Genomic DNA, 23816 nt, shown 5'->3' on the forward strand with positions numbered 1-23816 from the left:
AATGTGGCCGCGGCGTTAGTACCGCGAGAGGTCCGTTTGACGTTTGCTTGCGATTGGCTCATCACGAGGACCTCACGACACTAACGCCATCTAGCGATATTTCGCCTCTGTGAAACCTTCATTGTACCAAGTCGACGTCGATTTGTCTGTGCACTCGCCACATCAGACTTATGACACCACATTAAGCGAGTGTTTCATCCCAGCCTGTATACGTCCCACTGCTGGGCACAGGCCTCCTCTTAAAACGAGAGGGCTTGGGCGACTGTTTGATACTAGTAAATGGCTGTCTCCAGCCATATATTTGACGCATGTCCGTCTGTGCACTCACCACATCAGCACCAGCTTATGGCACCATAGGCAGCAAGTGTTCCATTGGTATGAAACACACATACGTCCCACTGTTGGGCACAGGCCTCGCTCTTAAAATGAGAGGGCTTGGGCGAGCGTTTGATACTAGTAAACGGCTGTATGGTAGATGTTCGTCTGTGCACTCACCACAGCAGGCTGATGGTGCCGCCGACGCCGAGCTGCTTCTCCAGGACCTGGCTGATGGGCACCCCGCAGTAGGTCAGCTCCTGGCCGCGCTCGTCGCAGATGGTGCTGATGAAAGCAGCCGGTTTGCGGATGATGCCCAGTTTCTGCAATGAAAGTACACAATTATATTAAGACATTAGTAATTAAGCCCTTTCATACCACATAATTGCAATAAACTACATGACTATGACTGTATAGGTAGTGCGACGAGTGTTGAAGTGAATGATTACACACACAGCTACAAAAATAACTGATTGCAAATTGCTGATTGAAAAGCAGAATGAATGAAATGAATGAGTAAATGTCAAAATCCTCCTGTCATTAGGTACACGACATGTTCTTGTGTGCGTGACCTCAACTCTGGTGGCACTACCTATACTAGTTTTTAATCCCCAACGTAAGAAGAGCGTTATAAGTTTTACATCGTTATCGTTTTATAGAAATAAACAAGTTTTTTAATAGATGGACCGCTTCCGATGTGTTTTTTTACGTGAGAACCAATTTTCTTGCGATGGTTTTTAGCTATGTTTCATTAAAATCGGTTCAGCCGTCTTCGAGATATTAAAGTTTAAATTGGTTAGGTTATAACATCCTGGGGCTCACCATTCAATTTTTTTTCAATTGTCAAAGCAATTACAATCTTATTGTTTCGGGAATAAAGTGGAACTGACGTGGTGTAAAACAATAGAGAAACAAGAACAACATTGCCATAGGTTCATAATTCCCTTGAACTTATTGTGTACATTCTAATGCACATTGGGTCGCACGAGGCTAAAAATGCCTTCATTTTTGCATCAACACCTATTACATATTATTTGCTGCAGTGTCTACTGTAATGTTAACCCATTCAGTGCCTTTGAGCTTTATCTGGAATTATGATTGATTTTTTGGAGTCTTTTGTATTTTTTATTTCAACTCCAAATTTGTTACTTTTACGGGTATCCCGTGAAACCATATCGTAAATACAAACTGAGACATGGATGCACAGAAAAACCAGAAAGAGACCAGCACTGGGAATCGAACCCAGGTCCACAGCATTCCATGCTGCGTGCTATAACCCCTACACCACTGCTGGACAGGAATCTAGACACGAATTTTTCCTATGCATACACATCTCAGGTTGCTTATTTCTACTATGCTACTTAAGCAGCAGCACTAGCGACATCTATGTTGCGTCGACAGACGTCACATTCTTTCGGAACTAACCGCGCACCCAGACAAGAGATGTCGCTACTAAGCAATCAAATTATGATTGATTTTTTTGGAGTCTTTGTATTTTTTATTTCAACTCCGAATTTGTTACTTTTACGGGTATCCCGTGAAACCATATCGCAAATACAAACTGAAACATGGATGCACAGAAAAACCAGAAACAGAGACCAGAGCTGGGAATCGAACCCAGGTCCTCATCATTCTGTGCTGCGTGCTATAACCTCTACACCCCTTATCTGGAAGCCGCGGACGCCGATGAGCGTCTGTTTATTAATGCGTCGGCATCGCGGAATAGTACGTAATCTGGCACTCGGCATTGAATAGGATAAGAGATAAACAATACTAAAGCTCACTCACCCTGGCCCAGTCATAATCCATAGGCACTTTCGGCGGCTCAACCTCCTCCTTAACAATAATCTTGCCCTCCCCAACCAGCTTCTGATAAACCTTCTTGACAGCAGCGCCGAGGCTGTCAAAGCTGTCAGGGACCGTCACGCCGAAGGAGCGAAGCGCCGAGTTCTTCGCGAACGCTTTCTCTAAAGCCGAGCCGGCGAGAGAGCCCGCGTGCCCGAATTGGACTTCCGAGGTGAACATGTCTGTTGGGAGGTGAGAGTGATGTTAGAGGCTGGTAGCAAGGCTTTTTTTGTGTTGTTTCATTTTTCACGGTCCGGTTCCGTTTTTCATTGCTGTCATCTCGGACCGAAAAAAAAAACGGCCCGGAATGGGGAAAAGTATGTCGGACGGTAAAATTACGTAGGTAGAGTGCACAAACTTGTATGTTTTATATCGGATATGGCACGTCATTTTAGATGCTAGTTTGTATACTATACGTAATTTTACCGTCCGACTTTTTACTTTGCCTCATTCCGGGCAAAGCTTTTATTTAACTTGCAATGTATCTGTATCTATGTATGATTTTTAATTTTATTCGACTGTATGGCAAACGAGCAAGAGGGTCTCCTGATGGTAAGAGATCACCACCGCCCATAGACACCTGCATCACCAGGCAGGGGGACTGCAGATGCGTTGCCAACCTAGAGGCTAAGATGGGACACCTCACGTGCCAGCAATTTCACCGGCGTTTTACTCTCCACGCCGAAACACAACAGTGTAAGCACTGCTGTTTCACGGCAGGATTAGCGAGCAAGATGGTGGTAGCAATCCGGGCGGACCTTGCACAAGGTGCAATGTGCGGGTCAAATCTTAGAAGTTAAATTTGACCCACTTCTAGTAGTCGGATTGTCTTGAAATTTGGCATACTTATGTAAATTGCGTGACAATACAATAATCTGGTAGTGACATTCTGGTAGTCCGGCCAGGATCGTCTTCGCAGGATGGAACTCTTCAACGATTAATAGCATCGACTTGAAATTTGGTATTGCAAATGTAGTTTGGGTGACAATGCAAGTACAGTTAACAAAAAGTACAGTCACCAAAAAGCTTTTATTAAAAATGAAATTTTTAACAAAAACTTTTTTCCGTTCCAGTCCACATCGGACCGTAAAAAAACGGACTGCCGGAAAGCAAAATTCCTTGTAGTGCACAATCGCCCTAAGAGGTCGAATATAAAATGGCTATAGTTGTAGTGTGCGCGTGTGTATACTGACCGGAACAGGTGCCGATGCACCAGGCGACGACGGGCTTCTTGATGCGCCCGTCGCGGATGGCGCGGCACACGTGGTACTCTTCCACGCCGCCCACCTCGCCCAACAGCACCAGCATCTTCACGTTAGGGTCCGCTTCAAACCTGGCCAACAATAGTAGATTGTACAACAAGAGCATAAAACGAGCCATTTTACCCGAGGCGTTCATATAGCCACCCGAGCCGGTGCGGCGAGGGTGGATAGACACGTCGAGGTGGTTATGTCATGAGGTGGTCAATGACGGTTATCTTATCGCATAAGATGGTCCATAAGGTGGTAGTTAAAGGTGGTTATCTTATAAGATGGTCAAGTAGTTATCTGATGAGATGGTCAACGTGGTGGTTACTTCATGAGGTGGTCGAGGAAAGTGGTCACCTGATGATGGGTCATGTGTATGTGTCCTGTGTTCTGTTATTTTCACGTGTTTTTATGTACAATAAAGAGTTTAACAATAGAATATAATGTGTTCTATGTGGTGGTTACCTCATGAGATATGATCAATGTAATAGTAACCTCATGAAGTGGTCGACAAAGGTGGTTACTTTATGAGGTGTTCAATATGGTGGTTACCTCATGAGGTGGTCAACGTGGTGGTTACTTCATGAGGTGGTAAATATGGTGATTATCTCATGAGGTGGTCGATAAAGGTCGTTTCAATGTGATAGTTACCTCGTGAGGTGGTCGATGAAGGTGGTCCCGGGGTAGCGGTCGCCGCCGATGGCCACGCCCTCGCACACGCCGTCCGCGTCCTTCGAGATTATGTTGTTCAGTTCGTTGCTCATACCTCCCGAACGGGACACGTACGCAACGCTGCAAAAAAAAATTTATTTAATAAAAATACACACGAAATAAATTAAGTTTCTGTTAAAAATATAATCATCATCAGCTGCACTGCTGGGCACAGGCCTCCTCTCAGTATGAAAGGGCTTGGGCCGTAGTTCTTACGTGGGCCCAGAGCTGATTGGGAACTTCACACAGTAATATAATTTGGCACATGAATTAAAAAAAACTCAGGTGTTAGCCGGGGTTTGAACCCACTATCCTCTGCGAGAGGCCATAGCTCTAACCACTAGGCCAACATGACTTTCTGTTAAACACCACGTGTCCACGGCTGTTAAAAATTACATTTTTAATACAAGTTTTTTTTTTTGCTAACTGTCATCTAACTTACATGAAGGGTCCACGGAAAGAAGATGCCTAGTCACCTTTTTTCAAAATTGAGATTTTAATCTCAAAATGTAGAGCTCACAAAGTACTATGACTTACCACTGAATTAAATAATCTGAAAACAATATAAAATCTATTTTTTTTATCTTTTAAATAAATGGTAACCATAGTAATTGTTCGTGATGACTAACTTTTAAACCGCTATAACTCGAAAAGTTGCTTAGGTGACTAGACACGTTCTTTCCGAGGATCCTTCACATAATGTATACCAAATTTCAAGTCAATCCGACCACTGAAAGTGGGTCATAATCATAATGAACTTGGGGGTGATAAATGAATTACGTCAACATTTTTTTTATTTTTTTCTGAATGCTCCTCTCATCCACTCAAAGGTTGACTGGTAGTAGTATCCCTTAAAGGGATAAGTTCGCCTTTGTACATATATTTCATTGTTTGTCATGTGTTTGTTTACTTATTTTGTACAATAAAGAGTTTACATACATACATTTTGGGGGAAGCGGGGAGTCAGGCAGTTTGTGGCATAGGAACAAAATTATTGCGATTTTCACAGCAAGACGAGCGACTAAAATTAGTCAAAGTTGGTGTGTCTTCTTTATGGATGGCCCCTTGCAAGTTTTAACCCAACAACAAAGAACGGCAAATCAAATAAAATCTGAAGAAGTTTGCTAATAAAAGCAGATTGATTTTTATGACAGGGTCCATTTTTGTATGAAGCCATATGTCACGCATGGACGCAGCGTACCTGCCGGCGCGGTAGAGCTTGCTGTCGATGATGTTATCGATCATGCCGGCCGTGTTGCCGATCTTGAAGCAGCCCGGCTTGATGCCGCCCACCGTGGCCGGACCGATGATGTTCACCTGAACAACCAACACGATTACACGACTGTTAAAGGCGACGCTGTGTTAAAAATAAAGTTGTGTAATAAGGGCAACCAAAATAGCCTGCATGTTACGACACTGTTTACGAGCAAGTGTGATGAAAAATACTTGTGATGTATAGATATCATTTAATAATATTGTAAATCTGTTTAAAAAAATATGCCTCATTGAGTTTCTTGCCGGATTCTTGTCAACAGCGGTTTTTCCGAACCGGTGGTAGATTTTTTTTGACTTCATAAGTGAGCCTAAATTGAATAAAGATATTTTGATTTTGACTTTGACTGACGCGCGACGTCACTTGACGTATCGACACCCGATGCGTACCGTGCACATATATGACACGCCACGCGATGCGACAACAGCAGAAACACACTTACTGACACGCCTCGGATGGCATACCTCGACGCGTGGCGTCGGGTGTTAAGTAGAAACACACTGAGTGTGTTCCCCCTCTCCCGACAAAACGCCGCCGATCTAGATAGATTAATTTTTCGCGTGGTAAAACGTGTCGTCACGTGGCGTGTCTTATATCAGCACCTGGCCATGGTAAATATTTATTTATTGGTACTGATACGCCTCGGGTGGCCTGGCGTCGCGTTTCAATAGTGTGTTTCTACCTAAATACAATAGTATTATATGCAATAGTTGTATTACAGAGGTCAAAAAAGCGAGTGATGTAAGTTACGATATGAGCGTGGCCAACATCGTAAAAAGGCGCAACGAGTTTTTTTTTACCTACTTTTACAACTTTGCATACAATATTTTTTACGGCTAGGTACTATTTTTTTTTAAAAGCAACTAAATATCCATTTGTAAAAATCCCTGACTGACTGTAAAGTCATAAATGAATCTAATCGTGTTTCATTTCGCAACTTTTCATTTGGAAAACTCTAAAACTGTAAATATTTCAGGTTTTTTTTTCAGGGCCATCGTGTAGAAAGAACCCTTTAGGTTAGGTTAGGTTAGTTTTATAAAAATCCTGAAATATTTACAGTTTCAGAAATATTAAACAGTTGGGAAATGAAACAGGTTGCCACGTTATTCACCGAAACATTAGTAAACCGAATCTAATCTGTAATTAACCTGGATTTCAATTTTAAAATAAACTAGCATTTGCACGCGGCTTCGCACGCGTAAACTATTCGATCTGGTAGTTACAATTAAAATTCCGGAATTTTACAAAATTCCTGTGGGAAATCCCAAAATTTATATCGTAATCTTCATTGAGGTGTTGTGTTATGAACAACTATCCCGTGGGAATATTGGAATAAAAGTAGCCTATGTGTTAATTCAGACATCCAGCTATCTACATACCAAATTTCACGACTCTAAGCCCAGCGTAATCTGGCGCGCGGCAATGAATGGGTAAAGAGCTTTACAGACTGCAATAATGAATAGATTTCTTTTTCCCTGAATGGCAACTATGGCATAGATAATAGATCGCTCGTTTTTGGCTCGATATTCGAATTTGTGATTTCATTTTGCTTAATATACAAAATGTACACACCCAATTTTTTCTCTTTTTCGCGATTCCCAAGGTCAAAGAATCCAATTGCTTCAAAATTCCATAGAAATAATGCGTTGTTTGGGAGAAATGTGTCAACAAAATGGCGCTGTCGAGCGCCATCCTGCCTGTCTCGTTTTTTTGTCCCGTTCTGGCGGTTCACTTTTATATTATAGATTGTCTTTCTTGTTAGAGTCGTATTATCGAGCATGTGACTCACCCCGCGCGAATCGGCGAGCTTGATGATCTTCCTCGTCATGTTTTCGGGGATGCCCTCGGCGATGATGACTATTGTGTTGATCTGTGGATGCTGCATCGCCTGTACACAAAATATATATTTTCACTTCTCATGCTCGTAAAGTTCGTGTTTATGCTGTAACTAGGCGACATAAAATGACTTTTTATGTTCTAGTACATAAAATAAAATCTTCGTCTAAGGCCTAGGTAATCAGGCGTGTTCAGCCACAAACAAAAAAGTTTCTACATATATTTTTTAATAATTTTTAATTTATATAAAACTAAAAATCAATCAAGATAAATCAGTAAAATTAAAAAAAATGAATTATATAATAATGCATAAAAAATAAAAGGTACATATTATAGTGAATAATTGTTTCCATTGTTGCTATTTCATTTCCTCGCAATCTAAGCGAAAAGCAGAGTGTAAAACTCGAGCATTAAACCCATTTTCCCCTCGACGTGTCTATCCACCCTCTCCGTACCGGCTCGGGTGGCTATATGAACGTCTTGGGTAAAATGGCCCATTTTATGCTCTTGTTGTTGTACAATCTACTATTAAAGTACACTTAATGTCGTTCAGAACTCGAAACAAAAGATCGGTTTTTACAAGCTTTTATACCTAGTGCCATGCACGAAGACGCGTGATTTTGTCAAAATCAGCCATTAATGACATTGTAATAAGAACCACGGCACGCGTCATCGTGAATGACTCTACCTATATTTAGTTTCATCTGTCCCGTTGTCTGTCTGTAATCAAACCTTGCAAGTTAAATTCGACCAACTTCCAGTGGTCGGATTGTCTTGAAATTTGGAATACTTGTGTAAATTGCGTGACAATACAATAATCTGGTAGTGACATCTTGGTAGTCCGCCCAAGATAGTCTCCGCAGAACGGAACTCTTCAACGGTTAATGGCATCGACTTGAAATTTGATACGCAAATGTAGTTTGGGTAACAATGCAAGTACAGTCAACAAAAAGTACAGGCAGCAAAAAGCTTGTATCAAAAATGAAAGTTTTGCCAGTGATTTCGTCTGCAATTTTCATTATATTTGATAGGCATACGAGGGGGTTTCAAGTTTAAAGTTACAAATGCATTTTGTGGCCCGCGGGCCTGGTTTGGTCAGACTGGCCTTGGGCAAAGTAAAGCATATACCTGCATAGAGCTGTCGTACGCGGACCGCAGCGACGCGAAGTTGACCAGCACTGTCGCCTCCTGGTGTTTGCGCATCGCGACGTCCATGTCGGAAAACACTGTTCACACACATACATTAGATTATCTTCTACAAATCTTTCGAAATTCTCAAATGCCTGGAGGGAAAGTACTCTAAATAATGGCGATAGCAAATTTTAGTCAAACGAAACATACCTTTATTTTTGATAAGAAACAAAACTGCATTCAAAGATTTTTAAAAATACTCTTCCCACAACCAGAAATCGAACCGGTTAACATTCGAATGCAATTAAGAATGCAGAGAGTAATCAGTGTAATTTAATTCAGTTAGCCAATAAATGACAAGACACAACCGTTGCGTTCGAGAGTATACATGCGTTCAATCAACTCTACGAATAAATAATAAGTCCTCAATTGTAATGAGGGCTATCGCGAATGAATTCGCCGCTAGAGGCGCTAGTGTAGCGTGAGGTCTCCGAAATGTCAAATCTCATAGTTTTTGGGTGAGCTACGCGGGTTTATTTATAATTAGAAATTTTTTGTGAATATTTTGCAATATCTGAAATTAATTATGGCAATTATGCGTTACGGGGCAATGAATGTCTGTGTTTTGAGACATTTTTGTCTTTTGGAAACTTTTGTCCTCCCTTTTTTTTCGAACAAAACGGGACTAACCAACACTGCGGTTGCTGGATATTTTTATGGTACGGTTTTAAGGTGTTTTAAATATGATTTTAATCTAAACTTTGTTTTAACGCCCGTAATAACAGACTCTGAAAGCCACACTTAAAAACCTCACGCAACAGTGCGCCATCTAGCGAGACAAAAAACGATAGCCCTCATTGCGTTAGAAAAATGGTCTTGCATGTTCTAGTAGGCGGGGCTTAAAAACCGTGTTCTGCGCGTTATCTGACATTGCATCACGCGCGCAAACCAATCCACTTTTAACCAATCAACAACCTCGAAAATGATTCAAATTTGAATCATAAGTCGTTTTGGTCGTAAGGGGCTCCTAGACGGGCCATATTTTCACTGCAATTTGTGGCCGGCAACTATTGGTGTCCCTCTCTTACTCTCATGTTAGACAGGGACACCAATAGTTGCCGGCCACATATTGCAGTGAAAATATGGCCCGCATAGGAGCCCCTTAATGTATGGATACTTTTTGTGTGGAATTTGTTCTGAGTTACGCTTCCTGACTTGTTATTTATTCGTAGGCTGAACTGGTCTGGTCACTGTGAACTTGACTTTCTAACAATTAGGAACGATTTGATTGGTTATTGGGCGTGGCTAGGCCGGCGGACTTTGATGATTCACAGTATTCTTAGCGCGAACGGACTGTAGTTTATGGGGCTGTTTCACCACCCATTGATTAATTTTAACTGACGGATAAATGTGATGCCGTCTCCGTCTATTAGAACAAAACAAACCGCCGTCACATTTATCCGTTAAATGCAAATTAATCAATGGATGGTGAAGCAGGGAGTAAGTGTACGCACCAGGGATGAAGACTTCTTTGTTGCCGAAGTAGTACTTCTGTTTGTGATCCGCTGTGAAAGGGTACACGATGGCCACCACAGACGGCTCCGCGCGGCGGCATATGTAGTCGAAGTCCAGCATGCCCTGAATATAACATGTCGTGTAAGTAAACTTCACAGGAATAAAAGTTTAAGGGCATTTTTTTTTTATTCGACTGGATGGCAAACGCGCAAGTGGGTCTCCTGATGGTAAGAGATCACCACCGCCCATAAACATCTGCAACACTACACTATTGCAGACGCGTTGCCAACCTAGAGGCCTAAGATGGGATACCTCACGTGCCAGTTATTTCACCGGCTGTCTTACTCTCCACGCCGAAACACAACAGTGCAAGCACTTGTATCACGGCAGGATTAGCGAGCAAGATGGTGGTAGCAATCCGGGCGGACCTTACACAGGGTCCTACCACCTGTAAAATCAATCATAACGAATGCACCAATTTTTTGTGTCAATACACCGTGTTTTTTTTTCCGTAAACTGACGGCTTAGTTCATTGATATAAACTACCTGATTATTTACTTTTTCGTCAAAAATATTTTGTTCGGGTCAGCTCCTGTAGCTGTCCCTGTATGGAGTTAGACCTGTCCGGGGCTATACCTGTATGGCGCGGTTCTGCATGCCCCAGATGATGGCCTTAGTGCGGTCGCTGAAGAGCGGCTTGGCGGTGGCCAGCGGCTGGCCAAGGTCCCTGCGCGTGGGCGACTGAGAGCACACCAGCTCGAGCAGTTTCGGGGTCAGCTCCGGTAGCTCGATCTTGGGTTTGGGCTGTGGAACAAAATGTTATCACGTAAACTTCGTATTTATGCTGGACCTAGGCGACATGAAATGACTATTTATGCTCGCCTAGATGAATATCTGATATTTTGATATTTATTATAAACGGGTCTATATCGAGTGGTAGAAAATTGTTAGTCATAATGTAATGTTTGACATAACTCTTTTTTTCTCTGAAACCATTTACTTTTCAGATTTGTTATAAAACAAGCCTAACCTAACCTATAGAGTTCTACAGGATGACCATTTAAAAAATTATGAAAAATGTACGGTTTCAGCAAGAGAAAAAATTATGACTCACAATAATAATGACAAACATTACATTATGACTTATAAGATTATGGCAGTCGAAAGGATCCCATTATAAACACCGGATATTATGATATTTATCATAAACAGCGGATATTTTAATATTTATTATAAATATCGGACGTTTTGATATCTATTAAGAACATTGGATATTTTGATATTTAATATAATTTAAAATTATACATATTTATTATAAACATCCGAGATTATGATATTTATTATGACTACCGGATATTTTCGTACTCTGGTACTAAGATCCGTTCGTTATATGTATTGCAGAATGAGTGATTAAAGCAGACTTAGATTTATTAGTCTAATAATATTAGTGTTTTGTCTCATTGTCTCATACAATTTATGAGACAAAACACTAATATTATTACATTAATATGCTTTGAGAAACAGGGCCCTGTAGGATCCTAATTAAATTACAAAATTGCTATGGGAGTGCCAGTGTACTCACGGCGGGCGCCGGCCGCGGCAGCTGTTTGGGCGCGTAGTCCAATTGGTGCTCCGCCGGGATGGGCGCGTGGCCCAGAGCCAGCCCGACTATGGACGTCATGTTGGCCTCGGGACCGAACACGTACAGGGGGATGCGGAGACGGTGCCCCACTTCGCGCATTTGCCTGCCAATATAGGGTGTCCCGTTTAATACAAAGGAATGTTTTCTGTTTATACGATGATATCCTTTTTTTTTTTTCAAAAAATCCGTAAGGGCCTAGTGGTTTGACCTACAGCCTCTCAAGCAGAGGTTCGTGGGTTTAAATCCCGGCCCGCACCTCTGAGTTTTTCGAAATTAATGTGCGAAATTACATTTGAAATTTACCACGAGCTTTACGTTGAAGGAAAACATCGGGAGGAAACCTGCACACACCCGTGAAGTAATTCAATGGTATGTGTGAAGTTCCCAATCCGCACTGGGCCCGCGTGGGAACTACGGCCCAAGAACTCTCATTCTGAGGGGAGGCCTGAGCCCAGCTGTGGGACGTAAATAGGCTGAGATGATGACGATGATATCCTAGATGATGGGCTAGTTCGCTAGAGCTAGATTTCTTTAAAGGCCGGCAACAGACCATTTAACTGTCCTCGAGTTTTTGTTGCTCATAGGCGGTGCATTTCTCATCAGATGTCCCGCATGCTCGTTTGCCTCCCACTCATAATAAAAAAAACCGGCCAAGTGCGAGTCGGACTCGCGCACCGATGGTTCCGTATAAATATTTTTATTATATGATGTAACTAAAAATTTACGGTTTTCGCCAATTTTTCCTTTATCTGTGCTACAAGACGTTGCTTCGTACCAAATTTCAAGATCACGGGAAGTACCCTGTAGGTTTTGATTCCCTTGCGAGTTTCGAAAACGGCTGTATCTTTTGATTGCGTTGGCTTAGAAGTTTGATTTTTTCACAGCTCCAAGGGACAGGGGACAGTAGACCTGAGTATTTGATAAATTTCAGCTTGATACCTCCACGCGTTCCCGAGAAAAAGGCTCTAGACAGACGGACGGACAACAAAGTGATCCTATAAGGGTCCCGTTTTTTCCTTTCGAGGTACGGGACCCTAAAAAACCTAAATCTAATAAAAAAACCTTTTCTTTTTGCCTCACCTAAGCCCCTCCTGGTAGTTGGGTCCCCCGCGCCTCACGAAGATAGTGATGTTGTACTGTATGAGGGCGTCTTTATATGTGTCGATGGCCGTGATGATGCCTCTGAACGTGTCGGCCACGTTCGTGAAGTTGGCAATGCCGCCGCCGATGATGAGGACCTGCAATAGTATATTATTGAACAGTTTCCTTTTCGCTTTGTCGGGTATACGCGGTATTATAAGAATACTCGTTTCTTTTCAGGGGACAAAGCTTATTTAATAGTACATTGTGAAAATATAGATAAACAGCCAGTTAAGTAAGAAAAAAAAAGGTGTTTTTTTAATATTTGTAGACCTATCTTCTATATCTCTTTCTAAAACTCTTTTCTCTTTACAGTTACGTGTGACGTCACATGCTACTATTTCTTTCTGTGTCCCTTTGGTATGCCAAATGAGACCGTTATGCGTCCCTTTCACTGGCGTCACACTCGCATATAAAAGCATCGGACTGTCTTGTGACGGATCCGCCCACGGCATACCAAAAGTTAATAATTCTGTTAAATGCAAAGGTAGCTTAAAAAATCTCCACTACCTATCAAATCTTGAATTTCCAACCATACGTCCATGTATATAAAGTTACCTTTCCGTTGGGATGTTTCTCCCTGCACATGAGACTGAAGATTGTTTTGGCGTAGTCCGCGGTCTGGCTCTCCGTCGGCGCCCCCGAGTACTCGCCGTAGTTGGCGAGCTCGGCCGCGCCACCTGCCGGAAACAAGGGTAAAGACCAGTTCAAACTTGCAAGAGAAATGGCGCAACTTGTATCACATTGCGAGGTCGTAAAGGGAACGCGGTATCAACTTTAGCCCATCAAATAACTGTTTACGTCAACGCAATAAGAGCGAAAAAGACGTCGGTCAGCTCGGGTGACGCGAAACGAAGTTTATTAAAGGGAAGAAGTCTTTTTAGCTAACGACATCTATACCGTAGCCCTCATCGAGAAACTTTCGGCACTCCATTGGAACCAACCGCTCACCCGAATGCCGGAATGATGGAGTGCCGAAAGTTTCTCGATGAGGGCTACGGTATAGATGTCGCTAGCGTCACTGCTTAAGTGGCTAAATAAGAAACAAACAAGCTGAGATATGAGGTGCATAGGGAAAATTCGTGTCTGTACCGTTGACCAGCAATGGTGTAGCGGTATAGCACGCGGTACGGAATACCGAGGACCTGGGTTCGATTCCCAGTGTTGGTCTTATTTTTCTGGTTTTTCTGTGCATCTATATTTCAATTTGTATTTTCAATTTAGGTTTTACGGAATGACCGTATAGTAAAAATTTGGAATTGAAATAAAAATCACAATAAGATTCCAAAAAAAAAATGTTAACAGGTAAAACCGGCCAAGAGCGTGTCGGACACGCCCGAAATAGGGTTCCGTAGCCATTAAGAAAAAATCAAGTAATCTTTTTCTAAGGATTTCGTATTTTGTACGGAACATTCCAAGTTTAGGTATATTTTATACCTTAGGCTGCTATTTACTCTTAAATTACTAATAATTCTCAAGAAAACTTAACCGTTATATTTTTCCTTGTAAGTTTGATATACTTACTACCATCCTGATTTTTTCAAATTTTTCCACCCACCGGTTTATATTTTAGAGGGGGGGGGACGCTCGATTTTAATTAAAATTTGCACTTTAAGTTGAATATTTTGCAAACAAATAACTGAATCGAAAAATCGTCTTAGCAACCCCCTAATGGTTTTAAGAGACCTATCCAATGATACCCCACACTATAAGATTGGATGAGAAAAAAAAATACTCCCACATTACGTCTAATTTAATTAATTTTTATAATGTACTATTTTGTCGGCATACTTTACATATATATTCGTGCAAAATTACAGCTTTCTAGCACTGATAGTCCCTGAGCAAAGCCGCGGACGGACAGACAGACAGACAGACATGGCGAAACTATAAGGGTTCCGTTTTTGCCATTTTGGCTCCGGAACCCTAAAAACGATCCCCAAGTAGATGACATTTGGATATTGCTAGATAGAGATTTATGGACTTATGGTACATAGTTTTTGTTTTGAAAAAAAATGACTTCCTGTACCGTTTACATACTAACTACTTACTCACACTATAGTATATAGATGATAGTAATAAATATTATAGTAACCTAGTTCGCAGATGGTGTCGGTGTAGACGACGGAGGCGCCACCGCCCGCCACCATCGTCCAGATGCGGCCGGACTTGTTGAGGATCGTCAGCTACAACAAACAACGATCACTACATTCATTAATAATACATTTCATGAGACAATTGACACCAATGAGGGCTATCTTTTTTTGTCTTTCTAGATGGCTTTCAAAGTCTGTTATTACGGGCGTGAAAACAAAGTTTAGATTAAAATCATATTTAATACACCTTAACCGTACCATAAAAATATTGAGCAACCACAGTGTAGTCTCGTTTTGTTCGGAAAAAAAGGAGGGACAAAAGTTTCCGAAAGACAAGACTGTCTCCAAACACAGACATTAATTGCCCCGTAACGCATAATTGCCATAATTAATTTCAGGTAATGCAATATATTCACAAAATTATTCTAATTCTAAATAAACCCGCGTAGCTCATCCAAAAATTATGAGATTTGACATTTCGGAGACCTCACGCTACACTAGCGCCTCTAGCGGCGAATTCATACGCGATAGCCCTCATTGACGTAGTCCCAAACTAAGCAAAGCTTGTACTATGGGTACTATGCAACGAATAAACCTACTTCTATAGATAAATACATGCTTAAATACATGTTAAACGTCCAAGACCCGAGAGCAAACATTCGTATTATTCATAATATCTGCCCCGAGCGGGCGGGACGAACCCATGACCTTTAGTTTTATAGTCAGGTTCTCTGACCACTTGGCTATCCGGTCATCAAAAAATAATTTGTTGCAAAGAGGTAGCTATCATAAGGTCTCGGGTGGGCAAAGAATTATTCATAGTTCATTGTATAACTTTATACCTTCAAACTGGCGCCACTCTTCGCGTCCAAGTCCGCGATATGGGCCTCCTCAGGGTACGCGTCCCTCCCGAAGGGGGGCGGGAACGTGACCGTCCCCCAATTCTTGGCGCAGATGAAGTCCGCCGTCTGATCCAGCTTGGCTGCCAAGTCCAGGAGGTAGATCCGCTCGTTGGTGACGACGATTGGGTTTATCTCCATGTACGTGAAGTATAAGTCGACGTATACCCGGTAGAGGGAGAGAATGAATGTCGTTAGTATTCTGGAAAATTATAAACATAACGTTAGAAGCATTTTCCACAGGGACGCGAAGCTGTAATTTTTTCCAATGAAAACTCATTTTAGACGTGCCGGTGTGAAATGATCCTAAATTATGCGACCTAATTTCGGTTCGATTCTTGTTGCTAAAATATTATTTAAAAAGTATGTTTTCGGTTGAAAAATGGGAAATTTACTTCTGAACGTGTGATATATGTCACAAAGGTCAGGAGTTAAAAAAAGTCGTTTGACAGTAGACTGGTTTTGGCGCGCTGAACAGTATACAACAACAGAAATCTAGCGTGAAATAATAAGACTAAACGTATTTGGAGATCTTCTTTGTGGTTTGAATCTTTTACAATGCTGTTTCAATTACCACATTTGCTAAAATTACGTCACGTTTTGACGTCATCAGTTGCGAATCTTCGGTTGATGCCCGAATTAAATTCGGTTGAACGCTAAAATGTGATGTGATTTCATCGAATGTGTATGCCAGTAATTGAAACAGCATCGCAATATTAGATTAAATGTATTAGAATAAGCACTAACACTATGTATTCAGTTCTTTCTTTTGTATATAACCCCCTATGGATTATTAATGGACGGAATGGATTAATATATTTTGGCAAAAGTACACGACCGACACGCCGAAAATCGGTTTCGGGCAAAAAATACGAACCTTCTTGTGGAGGCCGCCTTAACGTTTTTGAGGAGGGTGCTGTCAATGTCTTCTCCGGTGGGGAATGTGTCGACCGCGATCTGAAAGTTGAATTAAAACCAATTAATTGACTTTTTGTGCAAACATAAGATTCTTTTAGTTACTAAGCGATCATATGAGTAGACAAGTATTACTGTAAAAAAGATTAAATAATCTCTCCCTGTAATAATGCCAATATACGTGTCTATCAATTTCAAAGTTCGACTTTAGTGATAATTATATTCATTTGATAGGAACTTGTTTTTAAACTTGATAGACCACTTATTTGGCTGATGTACACAAAGGAAATTTATATTATTTTATTTCCTAACGGCACTTTGATTTCTTTGAGCAACGTTCTGCTTTATATAAATATAATATTTGTTAGACTGTATTTGACATGTTACCTCGAGCCTTAGAGCCAGCGCGTCCACGTCGCCGACGTCCACGCCTCCTTGATGATGGAACAGTATGGTGTCCGAACGACGGCCGGACTGGATACAGATGTACATCTCCTCATTCTGTGACAGGTGATACATTTTATTAGTTCTACTCTATGCGGATGACTCTATGAGATGGAGTGTTCAGTCAGCCTCATTAGTCATCAAGACAGCGAAGGGGGAGGTCGTATTGAGAGATTATACTAATCGATAAAGAGTGGTTAACACATAAGTTAAGATTTTTATTCGATTTTAGTTTATGGATGGCCCCTTATGGTGCGCACTCACCGCGTCGTGCCGGACGAACGGCTCGACGATGAAGTGTCGCAGCTTGCCGACGGCCGCGCCGACGGCCTGCTCCTTGCCCATGTGCTCGGCGAGCCAGCGGCGGACGTCCACCGCCGACTTGTTCACGCCGACCAGCCCGAGCTTGCCGCGCCGCTTTATCAGCTGGTCTGGCTTTACTACTAGTTGCTGTGAACAGAATTAACGTACTGTTATGTTTGTAGGTGTATCAAAAAAGTAAGTTGTGCCTTTTTTTTCCAATGATAGTGGGCTAACGAGTAGGCGGTTCAACTGATGGAAAGCAATCACCCCGCCCATGGACACCCATAGCATAAGTTAAGTTACGGATGCGCTTGAGAAAAAAAGGCTCGTTTTTAGGGTTCCGGAGCCAAAATGGCAAAAACGGAACACTTATTAGTTTCGCCATGTCTGTCTGTCTGTCTGTCTGTCCGTCCGTCCGCAGCTTTGCTCAGGGACTATCAATGCTAGAAAACTGTAATATCTAAAAAGGATATATATCTAAGCTATGCCGACAAAATGGTACAATTGAAACTTAAAAAAAAAATATTTTTTATGGTACCTCCCATAGACGTAGTGTGGGTGTTTTTTTTTTTCTCATCCAACCCTATGTGTAGGGTATCGTTGGATAAGTCTTTTAAAATTATTAGGGGTTTGCCAGACGATTTTTCGAATCATTGATTTTTTGCGAAATATTCAACTTTAAAGTGCAAATTTTAATTAAAATCGAGCGCCCTATTTTGGGCATGTCCGACACGCTCTTGGCCGGTTTTTTGAACATTCCCAAGTTGTATCGGTCTTGATCTTCAGCAGTCGGGACTATTGGGAATTTTTGAAGGGGTCACTATTTTGAATGCATCCCGACCGGACTGCTTAAAATTACTTTAGAGAGACCCCCCTAGCGTCTTTCGAGCGTAGTCGTCGTGCCAGCGTCGGCGCCGCAGGGCTACTACGAAACCCGAAACTCGAAGTTCGTGTCGTGCGGTCCCTCTGACACTTATACTATTTAATACGAGAGCGAAAGGGACGGTACGATACGAACTTCGAGTTTCGGAGTAGGCCTTCTGCTGCGTAAGCCAGCAGCAGTTCGGCAGCTGGCCTGGCATTACGACAATCCTTGAAAGACGCTTATGTGGAAGTTCTATAATTGACAAACTTTTTTTTTCCTTTCTAGTTTTTATTATACAAAGTTTTTTTAAGGCAGTCGAAGTTTTTTTTTTAATTGATTTTATTTAATTGTTTAATACCGGAAGTTCGTAAACGGAAGAGTACTATCGAGTACTCTTCCGTCGATATTTATCGAAATATCAGTAATGCAACTAATTATTATGTTGTTATTGTAATATTGAAATCAAAGCGAGCTACCTTGAAAAGATAATATGATAATTGATATGATAGTACCAGATATGATTCAATGTTCGAAAAATAATTATATTATTATTGTCCTTCCAACCAATTCTTTGCTACATAAAAAAGTAACGGTTTAAAAAATAGTACATTACTGTAGAGGCCATGAAGTAAGGGATTGATGGACGAGTTCGGGGTAGACGGCCGAGTCGTAGACGAGGCCGGATAAAACGAGTCCAGCAATCCCTGTTCTGGCCGAGGCTTGTATAGTGCTTTTCTCAAACAATGTGAGGAAATATTTCATCCATCCATCCATCCGTCCGTCCGTCCGTCCCATCCATCCGTCCATTCATCCGTCCATCCGTCCGTCCATCCATCCGTCCGTCCATCCATCCGTCCGTCCGTCCATCCATCCGTCCGTCCATCCATCCGTCCGTCCATCCATCCGTCCGTCCGTCCATCCATCCGTCCGTCCATCCATCCGTCCGTCCATCCGTCCGTCCATCCGTCCGTCCGTCCATCCATCCGTCCGTCCGTCCATCATCCGTCCGTCCATCCATCCGTCCGTCCATCCGTCCGTCCATCCGTCCGTCCATCCGTCCGTCCATCCATCCGTCCATCCATCCATCCATCCATCCGTCCATCCATCCATCCATCCGTCCGTCCGTCCATCCATCCGTCCGTCCATCCATTCGTCCGTCCGCCCATCCGTCCGTCCATCCATCCGTCCGTCCATCCGTCCGTCCATCCATCCGTCCGTCCATCCATCCGTCCGTCCATCCATCCGTCCGTCGTCCATCCATCCGTCCGTCCGTCCATCCGTCCGTCCATCCATCCGTCCATCCATCCATCCATCCATCCGTCCATCCATCCATCCATCCATCCATCCATCCATCCGTCCGTCCGTCCGTCCGTCCGTCCGTCCGTCCATCCATCCATCCGTCCGTCCGTCCGTCCGTCCATCCATCCATCCATCCATCAGTCCGTCCATCCATCCATCCGTCCGTCCATCCATCCGTCCGTCCATCCATCCGTCCGTCCATCCATCCGTCCGTCATCCATCCGTCCGTCCATCCATCCGTCCGTCCGTCCATCCATCCATCCATCCATCCATCCATCCATCCATCCATCCATCCATCCATCCATCCATCCATCCATCCATCCATCCATCCATATTATTATATCACATCGCATCGCATCGCAGTATCGCAAATGCTTACAGAGTAGTGGTGGTTGGCTGTTCGTAATTTTTCCTTTATCAGTTTAATGTTAATAAGCAAAATTAAAAAGTTAGAGCAGCGGACAATAATGGATTTTCATACATACTTCATGGCCTAGGCCAAGAAGTTATGTAGGGAGGTGGTCGGGAGCCATAAATGAGAAACTTCATGTCTCCATTTTCGTGACATTAACGCATACATTTCCGAGCATGTTTGAGAAAATAGTATTAATTGAATAGTATTTGATTTACTGTCATTGAATACAAAATGGTTAATCGACAACTTGGAAAATATTATACTTCTAATTAGAAAAATGACAATTTGAAATACCTCAACAAGGAAAACAGTCCAACCGGAATGCCGTCTTTTTCCGTTCTTTTTCGCGGACGCCATTTTGAAATCCATACTGTTATTATAAGTGCGAAGTGTGTGTGTTTGTATGTTTGTCCGTCTTTCACGTCAAAACGGAGCGACGGATCGACGTGATTTTTGGCATAGAGATATGTAGTTAAGGGGCCATCCATAAAGTACGTCACACTAGTTTTGACCCTTTTAGAGCCCCCCCCCCCCTTGTCACACCTATTCCTATGAAATTTGCAATTATTTTGTTCCTGTGTCACAAACCGCTTGACCCCCCCCCCCTTAATGTGTGACGTACTTTATAGATGACCCCTTATGGGCCAGAGAGTGACATAAGCTACTTTTTATCCCGGTAAAACGCACAGTTCCCGAGGGAACAGCTCACGATAACCGAATTCCACGCGGGCGAAGCCGCGGGCAAAAGTTAGTAATACATATGTAAGTAGTAAAAAATACATACGTATATAGATAAATACACATTAAACATACAAGACTCGAGCACAAACATTCGTATATTTATCTATGTACTGCCCGGTAATCACATTAATTTAAATTGGTCGCCTTTTTGAAATATTATATACCCTACGTACAGTCAGCAGCAGAAGTAGATGAGCAGCTGAGGCGCGCAAAATGATCTAAACACTCGTTTATTACCTAGATCGCGTGTAGATTATTTTGAGCACCGTAACCGCTCATACAATACGGTATTTGACTATTTTGTATATGTTTTATAAATTAAAACTACACAATGCCTGTTATCGAATAGAAAAAAAAAATTAAGCTACCTTTACAAATAACAAAGTTATACAGGTTTGAAATTCAAGATTAGAGAAAGACATACTGGCATGTGACGTCACACGCCAGTACCGCCATACTTGCTGCATAGAGAAAAGAGTTTGAGAAAGAGACAGGTAAGTACATAGATTTTTCAAAAAAACACTATAAATCAAATTTTCAACCGATTTAAATTTTCTCTTCGCTAAACACTATCTGTATATCTATAGTTTCATAATAATATTAAGATATGGCAAAATCAGGAGTTGTCAAATACCGTATTCTGCTGCTCGTACAGTCAAGGGCATAAATATCTATACAACGATAGCGTCAAATATATGTGTACATCAACCTTATTGTATGTGGCATAAAGTTGTATAGATGTTTTTGACGTCTTGGTTACGTTACGTACACTCGAACCAACTGAATCATGACCCACTGCGAACCTTTTCGTATAAAAAAACATAGTGAAATCGCATTGCTTGTCAAGGGAATTTATTATGACACCTACTGTGAGAACGTTCTACGTTGGGTCAGGAATCAAATGATTCGACTTTACATACATTTATGCCCTTGACTGTACTCGGACATTAAATGTAGCGACGTTACCTCCTTGGACAGCCATGGGTTCTTGCCGAGCTCGTCCTCCCAGATGGTTCCCTGCTCGAAGGTGGCGAAGCGGCACGGCACCAGGGCAGTTCCCGGTGCTATGTGCCTGGAACGACAACAGGGTACATTTATAAAAGGTCAACTGGAACAGGTCCCTTGAAGGGATAAGTCCGCCTTTGTACAAGTATTTTAAAGCGTGTTATATTCTTGAAAATAGTCACATAATCTTTGTTTTAAAACAAATTTTCATATGTCAAGGCTAAAATATAGATAGACAGTTAATAGCAGCATTAGGCTAAGTACAAGACGATAGTGCGGCGTCACGCGATTCACAAATCGCGATATTAAGCGAGATGTCATCATTATCATATCAGCCATAGGACGTCCATTGTCGGACATAAGCCCTACCCCACGAGCGAGATAGCGTTTTAAAAAGAGAATCACCTTTAGTTGAGCATTTCTAAAAAAGTTTGTACATTTGATTTGCGACTCCGATTTGGATAAAAATTTGCAGGTAGGTATGTAGAGTGAACGATACTGAGTCGTAATAACATAGTCTCTCAAAATGTCCCAATTGGTTTGTATGGAAATTTCCTTTTTTGTTACCAAAACTCGATGGATTTGCGGTAACAAAAAAGGAACTTTCCATACAAATTCATTGGGACATTTCGGGAGACTATGTTATTTAAACTTAGTATCGTTCACTCTATCTACCTGCAATTTTTTACCCAAATCGGAGTCGCAAATCAAATGTACAAACTTTTTTAGAAATGCTCAGTTATGTATTACAGTTAGTAAGCGAGATGAAGTGATACAATCACGGTCACAACTTATAATAAAGCTCGTATCCTAAAAGCGGTAAATTTTCTGAATGAACTTTTCTTAGGCCTCTAGGTTGGCAACGCATCTGCAATACCCCTGGTGTTGCAGATGCTTATGGGCGGTGGTGATCTCTTACCATCAGGAGACCCACTTGCTCGTTCGCCAATCAAGGTCGAATAAAAAAAATTAACTTTATGAAAATTATTTCAAGGTTCAATTTTGTTGATGTATTGATTTGGGACACGAGATTTTTTCAAAGTAGTGATGTTTTTTTTTAGTGGCTTTAATTTAGGCAAATACATACTCAATACATATTAAATAAACATACGAGAATAAACATGCGTATTTTTACTTGAAATTTAATAAAAGCTAATAACAAATACGTGTTCAGGATGCGGATAAATATTCACGTATTTTAACATAACAAGGTTAGTGATACTTTAAAGCACAATTAAGCGTCTGTAGGTACTTTAGATGCCCGTGCCGAGCTCGATACTATTCGCCTGATCCCATTACGTAAAAATGATAGTAATGTATATGTAAACCCACCTTAAGGTACTGTAGGAACTAGGCTGTATACCGCTGGCAGGTGGTAAAACTGACCACCTGGCAGGTTAGACTAACCTAGTTGTGAGTAGTTGTGTATATTGTGTTTCTAGAATATAACTTTAAAAACAGATTGACAGCGGTATACATGCCGGAGCGCAGATTGCTCCCAATAGCCTAAGCGGCTGGTGCTATGCTATGTAAATGTATTTTTAAGTTCTGAAATAAATCCAAATGATTGAAGAAGTTGTTTATTTTGAACTAAGTTTAAAGTCACGCGCGTTGATCCCCAGTACCTAAGCTCTCACCTAGTTACAGTCCCCACAGTACACTACGCAAATAAAACAATACTCGAATACGCGTCAATTTGACTTGACACTTGAATATAGTATCCGTCATTGTCACAAAAAATACTGACGCAAGTATTTCGTGATCGCTCAACACAATGTGTGTTTAAATGCAGTCAAAAAACTATTTATGCAAAACAAGCTCAAAACTAAATACTTGTGTTTAGAATAAATTAACCAAATTATGTTATTCACAAAAAAATATAGATTTGTGTTAGAAGTACTTAGAACATGCTGGTGGAGACTGATTTGAACTGAATGTTTTATTTTTACAAGCTTTTACTTGCAAATCTTACATTACAATATTTTGATCCGATTCATGTAGGCAGGGTGGAACCTTTGTTCTACTAATGTCATGTTAACATCTACTATTTTTGTAAAGGAAATGAAAGTGAAAGTAATGAGGGCTATCGCGTATGAATTCGCCATTAGAGGCGCTAGTGTAGCGTGAGGTCTCCGAAATGTCAAATCTCATATTTTTTGGGTGAGGTACGCGGGTTTAT

The 23816-nt window shown here is 41.6% G+C and overlaps 1 protein-coding gene across 2 annotated transcripts in view; it reads right to left on the minus strand.

Annotated features, from left to right (window-relative positions):
* Positions 1-23816, minus strand: part of ATPCL (ATP-citrate synthase) — a 64506-nt gene that overhangs the window by 6029 nt on the left and 34661 nt on the right. For both annotated transcript variants that reach the window (XM_074107741.1, XM_074107740.1), the window contains exons 3-20: positions 21599-21704; positions 17274-17459; positions 16953-17066; positions 16528-16607; positions 15594-15852; positions 14751-14841; positions 13214-13335; positions 12596-12753; positions 11456-11618; positions 10510-10677; positions 9873-9996; positions 8356-8453; positions 7181-7279; positions 5320-5435; positions 4059-4199; positions 3354-3493; positions 2104-2342; positions 496-638 (exon numbers count right to left, since the gene is read on the minus strand). In XM_074107741.1, the coding sequence (XP_073963842.1) occupies positions 496-638; positions 2104-2342; positions 3354-3493; positions 4059-4199; positions 5320-5435; positions 7181-7279; positions 8356-8453; positions 9873-9996; positions 10510-10677; positions 11456-11618; positions 12596-12753; positions 13214-13335; positions 14751-14841; positions 15594-15852; positions 16528-16607; positions 16953-17066; positions 17274-17459; positions 21599-21704 (2547 nt within the window). The remainder of the gene's footprint in view (positions 1-495; positions 639-2103; positions 2343-3353; positions 3494-4058; positions 4200-5319; positions 5436-7180; positions 7280-8355; positions 8454-9872; positions 9997-10509; positions 10678-11455; positions 11619-12595; positions 12754-13213; positions 13336-14750; positions 14842-15593; positions 15853-16527; positions 16608-16952; positions 17067-17273; positions 17460-21598; positions 21705-23816) is intronic.

This window comes from Choristoneura fumiferana, chromosome 26, assembly GCF_025370935.1.
Source record: "Choristoneura fumiferana chromosome 26, NRCan_CFum_1, whole genome shotgun sequence".
NCBI classification, from domain to species: Eukaryota; Metazoa; Arthropoda; class Insecta; order Lepidoptera; family Tortricidae; genus Choristoneura; species Choristoneura fumiferana.